Source organism: Lutjanus erythropterus, chromosome 11, assembly GCF_056507025.1.
Source record: "Lutjanus erythropterus isolate fLutEry1 chromosome 11, fLutEry1.hap2, whole genome shotgun sequence".
In the NCBI taxonomy this organism is placed as follows: domain Eukaryota; kingdom Metazoa; phylum Chordata; class Actinopteri; order Lutjaniformes; family Lutjanidae; genus Lutjanus; species Lutjanus erythropterus.
This window is the reverse complement of record NC_139327.1, coordinates 40,796,949-40,807,500: the sequence shown is the minus strand read 5'-3', so window position 1 is coordinate 40,807,500 and position 10,552 is coordinate 40,796,949. Positions and strand designations below refer to the sequence as shown.

The window sequence follows — 10,552 nt, the reverse complement described above, 5'->3', positions numbered from 1 at the left end:
TTGATTCTAGATGAATCTAAAAGTTGAATCAGATCAGTGATGGTTATTATCCTACAGAAACATACTGCTGTGAAAATATGAAATTATTACAGTTTACTTCATGTGATGCTGCATGTTGATGAATATAAAAATACATTTTACAACATTTAAACTTTGGTTTTATTTCATTTTTTAAAAAGATAAACTAACAGAATAAATAACAGAGGTGGGAGGTCAGACAGCTGCAGGTTTGTGGAGCCTCTACAGTTAAAAAAAACAAACAAACCTGAACAACAACTATAAATCCAGCTTCTAGCTTCCAGGATATTTTAGTGAAAACTGAAGTTTTGGGTTTTTTTCTCAGACTGAAATTGTGATCTGATTAATGGAAATGATCAGTTTTGCATCATAATTTTCATGTTCACTGAAAAATAAAATATTAAAACTGTGATGATGTGATATTTATCGAAGTCTGAAACAAACAAACATGTTTTCTTTCATCTGGAGAAAAAGATTTTGAGGTTCGCTCGTCTCTGCAGACCTACATGACCTCATCATGACCTCATCATGACCTCATCATGACCTCATCATGACCTCATCTCTTTTCTCTCAACATTTTTGAGTGTGGTTCTGTGATCTGGATGTTGCACTGGAACATATTCAATATATATTTGAGCTGAACGAGCTTTTTTTGTGATCTGGGAAAAAAACCTGCTCTCATTAAATCCGTCTCATGTCGTCTTTGAACTTGAGCGATATTACAGTTATTACTATTGTTATTATCAGCATTATTATAATGATGATGGTGGTAATATTATTAGTAATAATATTACAATTATATGGATGTTGTTAATAATAATTCTAATTTAAAAAATCATATTATATTTATTATCGTTACTATTTTATCATATATAGTCTGATTATATCATAATGTCATATAATTTATGTTTTATTGTATAATATGATATATGAAAAACACATGAGAGATTAAGAAATATATGATTTTAAAAATGTTTTGAAAGATTCAGGAAATGACGACTGTTTCCATAACTAATTATTTTTATTATTATTAGAATAAGAGAACGGTCTGTGGACTGCAGCTAACAGGAACATTAACAAACATCAAAACTTCATTAAATGAAACTAAATTACATGAAAAATTAATTTAAATGAATCTTTGACCTTGTGGTTCTGATGCTCCTTTACAAACTGCAGAACCAGATGCAGCAGAACATCCCGATATTTTTTAACTCACTGAGTTTTGTTTTTCTAAATGTTGTGGTAGTTTGGGTTCTGGAACAAATTGTTGAAATCCTTGAAGAACTCGTTCATCAAGGGTTCCTTATACCATAATATAAAATGGTTCTCTGTAGAACTTCCTAAATGTGTTCTAGATAAAACCCTTGGAATATAAAAAAGGTCTCAGTAGAACCCACTGCTTGGATTCTTGTTGGCACCCTTAGAAAAGTAGAAAGGCTCTGAATAGAACCTCCAGAGAGGGTACTAGGTGGAACCATTGCACCATAAAAGGGTTCTGTGTAGAACCTCTCACAGGGAGTTCTAGGTGAAACAAAAACAGATGGTTCTACATATAACTCTTTATGTTGGGTTCTATGTAGAACTCTTTGAAAGGGTTCCAAGTAAAATTTTATTTTAAAAAAAGTTAAGTTAGAACGGGAAGCAAAAATGGTTCTCCTGTGGGGACAAACTGAAGAACCCTATATGGTTCTAGTTAGACCCTTTATTTCTCAGCATGTATGTAACCCTGTCAGAGAACATGGCTGAGGGGTTGATTGGTAAATGTTTAGTTCAATTAATTGATTAATTGATTAATTGATTGTTAATGTCACCAATGATCGATGAAGTAAAGAGGAAACAGTCAAACTGTTTCCAGAGTCCAGATTAAACTTTCATTCTAAAATGTGCTTTTATTTTGAAGGTAACCAGAAGTCGGATTATTTTGTTGAAAATGAATCAGAACATTTTCTGATGTTTGCTGATACATTATTTATATATATATATATATATATATGTGTGTGTGTGTGTGTGTGTGTGTGTGTGTGTGTGTGTGTGTGTGTGTGTGTGTGTGTGAATCAGGACAAAAATGGCTGCAGCAGAACTTTCATTGGCTCTTGGTCTTAATTGGCTTACGGCGTTGACATGCAGAGCTGTTATCCCCGCTGTGTGTGTGTGTGTGTGTGTGTGTGTGTGTGTGTGTGTGTGTGTGTGTGTGTGTGTGTGTGTGTGTGTGTGTGTGTGTGTGTGTGTGTGTAGAGTTAAGTGGATTCAGAGTGTGTGTTGGTGAAGTGAGGATGTTCTGACGGCTCAGGGACACCAGAGATCACAGCAGAACTGTGACGCCTAAAAGTTTTTTCAGTGAGGTTTGGTTCACAGAGATTCACATGATTTTCAACACATTTTCATGACTGAACATCCTGTGATTTCTGTTTTTACATGAAAATTAATTAAACTAATAACAATCTGGAAGATAATTCAGTATTTTTTATTAAACATTTTAATAACAAACATCCTGCACAGTTAATTATTTATGTTATTTCCCCTGATTTCTTTATTTATGTCTGTTGAATTTTTATATTTTACGCTGGTACTTTAATTTTTTTTTTTTTTTTGTCTCATTGTTCTGATAAAGTTTTACCAACTATTGATCTTTAGTTCAGGTTATTTATTTTTCCTCTTTAGACAAACTGAGTAAGTTTATCAAAGTGAAAGTTAATTAATTAAAATTTAATTTTTCAGGCTCTAAAAAACACATATAGGTTCACAGCTCGCTGTGACTAATTTTTTATTTTATTCTTTTTTCTAGTTTTTCAAACTCACAGATTCTAATTATCTCAACTAAAGATTATAGATGAGCACAAGTTTATTTGAAGACCTACAGTAAGAGTCTGCAGTAGCTGCCTTGAAATTTTGAGTATATTTTTTTTGTGCTATCATTTTATGAAAATCAATTTATCTGTCACAGTGAACTGAATCTCTCTGGACATTTGAAGACGTCCTCATGGACACTTTTTCTCCCAGTTTCTTTATTAAAATGTACAACTGCAACATTATGCAGAAGATTTTTGAGGACGTCTTTGAACGTGTTGTTCCAAAACCCAAAGACAGAAAAACAGCTAAATATTCAGATATATCTTTTACGAAATAAACTGATTTTCATAAAATGATAGCACACTGTAAAAAAAAACAAAAAAAAAAACAACAACTTAAATTTTGAAGTTTTGAAATCAAGCAGCAAATTAATAATAACTTTAATTTAAACTTTAGTTTAAGAGATAAAATCATGTTTTTGTACAAGATACTTTTTCCTCCATGAGACAAAAGACAAACTTTACAATTTATAATTTCAAAGGCACAAAAATGAATCAATCGATTTACAGCTTCATTTTTTTTTTCAGCTATATTTTTTCTGCAGCACAAGTGACGGTTCTAGTCAGGAGAGAACAGAACGAGTCAAAGCTCGAGTCTGACAGGTCACAGGTGCTGCAGGCGGTGCAGGAGGTGATGCATGAGATGCCCTGGATTTTTTTTTTTTTTTTTTTTGCACTCAATCAAGAGCCGGGTGGTTTTGTCTTTTCTTGGACTGAGGGTGACTCTGCAGACCGAACAGAGTTTGGTGACTCGTTTCACCACTGAAGAGCTACAGGAGAGAAGAAGAAGAAGAAGAACCCTGATGTGTTGTTTGACTCAGGTGAAGCGTAGAGACCCGACCTGTCTGAACGCAAGCAGCCGCACAAGAACTTTGACTGAATAAAATACAAACTAAAACTGGAGACGTTATAATTTACAACCAGAAATCAGTAAAAAAAAAAACTGAATCTGTTGAGATATTTGATGCTTTGACAGTTTGTCTCTGCAGGTTTTTTGTCCAGCTTTTCTTCCCGACTCTGACACCCCAGACTTGGTGATTCAAGTCATTGACAGGCCTGAACTCGAAACAGATTTACGTGTAGAGGAAGTGATCTCAGCAGCCTCCTCAGGGGTTTTATTCTCCCTGTCTTCTGTCTGCAGGACGGTTACATCGACTTCGTGGAGTACATCGCAGCCATCAGTCTGATGCTGAAGGGAGAAATCAACCAGAAACTAAAGTGGTACTTCAAACTGTTCGACCAGGACGGCAACGGAAAGATCGACAGAGACGAGCTGGAGACCATCTTCTCGGTAACGATCACACAGACAGAAAACGAGCAGAGAAACCAGACCGAAGCCTCGTTCAGATGAAGAGCGAACTGTAACAGATTTCTGAGTTTTGATCCCAACTCAAACTCTTCTGTTTTAACCGTTTTTCTGACCTAAAAGTAAATTATTTCAACCAAAGATCAGTAGTTTTTCTAAACTTAAGAATTTGAGTGGAGCTCAAAACTCAGTCTGCAGTCTGTTGTCTTGAAGTTTTGAGTTTCCTCAACTTTTTTTATTTTTACAATGAAAAAATCTAATTTGTTAAAAACATGTTGAGAGCCAGTACACATTTCTTTCCTTTGTCTTTATTAAAATCATAGTTTTTGATTAATGAGGAAAACAAACATTTTTCACTTTATTGATTTTACTGAACATGAACTAGTGGGGTTTTATGCTTCAAATGTCTTTACTTCCTTTAACTTACTGAATGAAAAGGGTGAATTTGCATTTACTGAAAATATTTGAGTTGGTTTCATTAATAATTTTAATTGAATTGTTAATTGTAATTTCATTGCTGTTAAAAATTCAACCAGTTAAAAATGCATATTTAATCAGTAGTCATGGCAGGTGACTGCAGCTCCTCTGAAACTGTTTTATTTGGTGAATAAAGAAAATTAAACTTCAAAAAACAAACAAAATAGAATTTGCAGCCCTAGTTTGGAGAGGTGACTGTGACATCAACGGTAATTGAGTAATATCTTTAGGTAACAGTACTTGTATCTGAGTACAGATCTTCAGTACTCTTTCCGCTGCTGTTAAATACTGCATGAACACAAACTCAAAATATTTCAGCCTCCAACCTTTAAGTTTATGAACTATAGAAAACTGTGGCGACTGATTGGTTGATTGTTTTTGAGTGCTGCCGACTTCTTCATGTTTACGGTGTAAACGGTGTCGTTCAGATCATCAAGGTCAAAATCAGGCCTTTTGTAGCCGACTTATCTTAAATTTCTACAGTTTGTTGGCACAAATTATCAGCTTTAATCTGGTCATAACATTCATCCTGCTGACGTCCCACGTCTGTCCACTGTCTCAGCTCATAAAGACTTAATGTCCCAGCACACAGCAGCTTTTACACATTTTTCTGTTTGCTAGCAGACAGAAAGTGACAAGAGGCACCGACACAGAACACAAGTCGATGGAGAGCCATGGATTATTTCTGCTCCGGTGGAGGCGGTGCTTAAATACACGCCATCTCTAGTTGGATCACTTCCAGAGTGATTTGATGAATCATTGACAGCCAATCAAAATCCTTCTGAACTCCATCATGTTTCTAAGCGCAGAAGGAACGGCTCAGCGACGTCCATTTTCCTGAGCAGCTGACACAGCTGGAGCGCGGAGGCTCACTTCGTTCTCTTTATAGTTATTCTTATCGTTACCGTCCTTGGTGTGGACGGCTCTTTAGCTCTCAGTTCATTTTTTTTATTTTCAAGGGAGGTTATGAAGGATGCAAACCAAAATGCCTCTGGAAGCAATCAGCTTCACGTGCAGCCAGTGAGAGCAATGAAACCTGTGATGTAGCTCTGAATGTTTGGGCAGTGACTGAAAAAACATGACACACATTCACATGAGTGAAGGAAATGTTTCTGAAAATATGCAAGGTGAGAAAAAATCAGCGCAGTCACCAAATCTGAATCTATATTTGACAGTTTGGGTTTGGTGACCCTGTGAGTTGCTCTCAAAACTTTTCAAATCTGGACCAGTGACCCTCCTCTGTCAGCGGCTGCATCAAATCAGCCCCATATTAAATAAACGGTTATGACTGACCCGACAATATCCAGGACGGGTGAAAAAAAACGGGAGGTTGGCCAGACGGATCTGCACAGCAAAAGAAAACAAGAGCTGACAGATTCAGTTTATGAATTAATGGTGTCTCAGTGTCTCCATGCAGGCAGAGCGTAGCTGTATGTATGACTTCATTCATTCATTCTTAGATTTTCCAAAGATACCAACTATTTCAGGCTGAACTTAGAGGAAATGTATTAAAATTGATGCTCATGACATCTGGATGGAAAGGTGCAAAATGCATTTTAATGAACTTTAAATAAATGTTTCTAGAGGCCGATCATTAAAACCAGAAGCTCTGACATTCAGCTGTGAACCGACCGACGGTACAGAAGCTGTGTTGCTGTGAGCGAACAGGCTGAATCAGCCGTGTCGAAGCTGCTGCTCTGCTCAGGCAGCCCAAAGAAAACTGGGCTGGATTAACTCTGAAATTAGATGAGTGTTAATCTGCTGAATGAGCTAAATCTATCAGCCGACAGGAAGCTGCTGGAAGTGGGTCAAACGATTCCAGCAACACAGTTAGTCTGGACCTCAAACCAGTCTGAAAGACGTCAGAGTCCAGTCTGCTGTGGAGCATTCAACCCTCTGCAGCTTCAACTTTTAGTTTTAGTTTATTTAACTTTTATTCAACCAGACAAGTCAGTAAGAATAAATTCCTCTCTCCTATCTTATGGAAAATTAAGAGAAAATGGAAACTATAATTATATTTTAGAGCTCAGGGTAAAGGAGACATAAATAAATCTTAGAGAAAAGAAAGAAGAAACTGACAAAGAAAAATGAATATATAAATAACAAATGGATACTGTAAAATGGCAAACTGAAAAGTGAAACTTAAAATACTGAAATTCAATAACAGAAAAGCTTTAAATGTGAAAGCTGAAACTAAAATGTTTAATATTAAAGGAAAATTACAACATTAAATAATACTTTCTCTTACTACTTTCTCCTTTAAAGTTAAATCAAAAATCTCTACATCAAGTAGAGACGCTGTCCTCATTTTTTTCTCCTGCTCTTGTGGTTTCTTAGCCTCTGACTCTGTGTGTCGCCCCCTGCAGGCCATCCAGGACATCACTCGGAACAGAGACATCGACCCCGAGGAAATCGTCTCACTCATATTTGAGAGGATCGACGTGAAGGGAGAAGGTAAAGAACAACGTGCATCCGATGATGACATCATGGCTATACTAATGCTAATTAGCATTAGTATAGCCATGGTGTCATCATCAAATCAAGTCTCAAATCGACTGACAGGTCTCTTAAAATGCTACCAGCTCATGTAATAACATGCTAAAGTCATACCTGTGGGGCTTGTTAGCTTCTTAGCATGCTAACAAGCTAAATAGATAGATGCTGTATATGGCTAACAAGCTAAAAAAATCAACAGTTTCATTTATAGAGATGGAAACTTTCCTCTGGCGCCCTCTGCAGGAACTATTTTACATTATTTACACAACTAGTGGTAAGGGTTTCAAAAATTCAAAAGTTCCAAACAGCTTCTAATGAACATTACAGCCTCATGAGGCTAATGCTATCATTAGCTTAGCATTAGCCTTTCATAATGTTTTGTTGAGTACGTTTAACAATGTTGAACTGAACTGAGAAAAGCATCAGAGTTTGGTTTGAGATTGATTCAATTCAGCTGATGAAATGCAGAATCCACATGTATGCAGATGATTAAGGTCTTTACTGGGAAAAAAAACTACAGAGGAAAAGTCAATCAGCCTCAACGGAGGCTCTTCAAAGAGACACTTAAACTGTCACTAAACCTTCAAAACCATGTTTTTGGGCCTCACAGAAACTGGACACACGTTGAAACAAACAGTTTACAGGAATGGGCTGCACCAACTGGTCTTTGCTAAGACTGGTCCTTGTCTTGCATATCTAGACCTCTGCGCTGTGCCAGTGCTGGAGAAAAGTCCGGCTCCACGCATTAACATTCTGGGGAAAAACACTCGGGCTCCTTTGCATTTCTTTAAACCAATCACAATCATCTTCAGGATGCAGTGATCGTGTTTCTGCAAAATAGTGCCAGGGAAATTTGTTTTCGTGGAACATTTGTGCCGAGGCCATTAAAATGGCTAAATACCAGAAAAAGAAAAGGTAACAGCTGCAAGCTTGTTTACATTTGTACATTAAATTAACTTGGGATTTTCATCAGTTGCTGATACAGAGCTTCCTGGTTTCACATGTAGTGACTGGGAATCTGAAAGCATGCAGACAGCGGAGAGAGGAGGATGCTGACTGAGCACTAAGATGGTTGCCCAGTCTTAGGAATGCATGACCATGTGAATGACCATGCAACTATGGCTATTGCCTAGCAGTGAGCGTTGCTAGAATACATTATTAACAATCTCCCACTGCTTTGTTTATTTGTAGGGAATCATTTCTCAGTTTGACCTTATGGAGCATAAAAGAGAGAGAAGGCAGTTTCATGGACATTAAGATAAAAGAGGCTGCACAAGAAAAGCCTGCAATTTAATCTCAAAAAAGAAAGAGCAGTCAACTTGGAGAGAAATATTGTAGGCCGTGAATGATTGTTCAGACTCAGGCAGCCTTCAGTCAGAAAATGATGTACAAAAAAACTGGGAATTCCTCCACAGCAACGCAAAGAAAGGGCCCAGAGTTTGCCTTCACATCTGGTCCTGCCGAGGTGCAAGATTCATGTCCAGTCTTAACGGGAGGAAAGCTTAAATGCTGCAACTGGTGTAACTTAGGTCAGATTTAGAACGCCATGTTACAACCGAGTTAGCTTAAGTCCAGGCCTAAACCCTGTTGGTGTAACCGCCCTGAGGTTTTAAATGTGAAATGAAATCCAGACATCAGAACAACTGATCAGCAGAGTTTTGTTTAACGTTTTTAACTGTTGTGTTATTGTTTTTGTGGCAAAGACCGAGTGGATTCTCCTGGTTAAACAATATTCACCTCTAAACTGTCTGCTGACCTTTGACCCCTCAGGTGAGATGACCCTGGAGGAGTTCATTGAGGGAGCCAAAGACCACGATGACATTATGGACATGCTGAAGAAAATGATGGATCTGACGCCGGTGTTAGTCATCATCGTAGAGGGCCGGGCGGGATGAGAGCACAGAGCACAACAAAGACTTTACTATTCTAGTTATATACATAAATCTTATATTATTAATCATCCCTCACCCTCTTCAAAAAACGAGAAAAGACTTGTTCTGAGGCAGTGGGAAATAACGGACGCTGAAAATGTAAAACTATGCGATGGACGGTGATTGGCCGTCCAGCCTCTGAGCCTCCAGGCGTTCTTCCCCTCCTCATCTCCGGGTTTCAGGTTGAAGGACAAACTTTTTTTGACAAAGATATCTAAAGATATCCTTGATCCTTCAGGAATCCAACAAGATCCACCGCCACAAAGATCGATGTTCAAAAAAACCTTCAAACCCACAGAACTTGAACTTCAGTGATGAGTCTCATTTGCAAAGACACCAAACACGTCATGGCTGGGTGTCGAACCTCAACACCTTTTGGTACCTGATGAATTGTGTCTGAAACTCAGAGTATCCAAATTGCCCAAAGTACCAAAGGTTGTTACTGAATGATTCTCCAGTTGATAATCTTCTTTAATTATTCTTTGATCAGATAGAATCTGATTTCACTGAAACTTTTGCCAATTTCACAAAGTTTTTGTGCGTCTGTTTCTGTTGAGACGTTTATAGATGAAATATTTAAGAAGTGGCCACCTGTTGAGTTCACAGTCCAAACAAATAGTGGGAGTAACATGTAACTGTAGCTGCCACTGGGAGTGAGCTCAGTTAGCCATGAAGCTAGCAGTCGGGGGTGTTAGTGTCTTTACACAGGAGCTTTGGACAGATGGGAGGAGAAGGTTTTCAGGAAAGGAAAAAGTCCTCTCTCCAAACTAGCTCTGGTTCTTGAACTGGTTCCATTCAAGAGTCTTCAAACCTTGGTGCTATCTAGTGAACCAGCCCACACTCCACCAGTTTTAAGCAGAACCATCATCAATAGACGGTTTTACACAATGCCTGTAGAATATAACACGGCTCCCTGGGATTCCACGGAAAATCTGTGGGTTCCAGCAGAGAAATCAAGTTTTTGGATTCCAAACCAGTTTATTTTTAAATGCTGACTCCATGTTGGTAGAAAATGCTGACCAGCGAACGCTGTTGGACCAGGACTGAACACTCTGAGACCAGTGGAAGCCAGTTTGACAACAGGGAACACAGTGGAAGGGATTTACAGCAGCTCCGACCAGGACTCACACTCCAGAGATGACACAGATGGAAGACAGGAACCGGAGAGGCGTGAAGGAGGGAGGAGCAAGAGGGAGGTCAGGCATCAGACAGGCAGCAAGGAACAGAATATTTTCACATCCAACTTCAACCAAATCAGAGTCAGTGATTGTTAGAACAGTTTGATGAGAGGGAATACAGGACCGAGGTGATTTACAGACCAAGACCAAGACTCAGACGCCGGGAATGAAGAAGAGATTGGCAGGTTCAGCCAGGGACGGGAGAGGCGTAAAGCAGGAGTGGAACAAGTTGGAGGTCGGGGGCATCAGTCAGCACCCACCTCTGGAGACCTGAGCAGGGGGTCCAACGTGGGCTAC

The 10,552-nt window shown here is 38.4% G+C and overlaps 1 protein-coding gene across 1 annotated transcript in view; it reads left to right on the top strand.

The window, feature by feature from the left end:
* guca1d (guanylate cyclase activator 1d) overlaps positions 1-9,962 on the top strand; it is an 11,377-nt gene extending 1,415 nt beyond the window's left edge. The window contains exons 2-4 of the mRNA XM_084730186.1: positions 4,009-4,158; positions 7,017-7,104; positions 8,917-9,962. Of these exons, the coding sequence (XP_084586312.1) occupies positions 4,009-4,158; positions 7,017-7,104; positions 8,917-9,041 (363 nt within the window). The 3' untranslated portion in view covers positions 9,042-9,962. The remainder of the gene's footprint in view (positions 1-4,008; positions 4,159-7,016; positions 7,105-8,916) is intronic.
* The last annotated feature ends 590 nt before the right edge of the window (positions 9,963-10,552 follow it).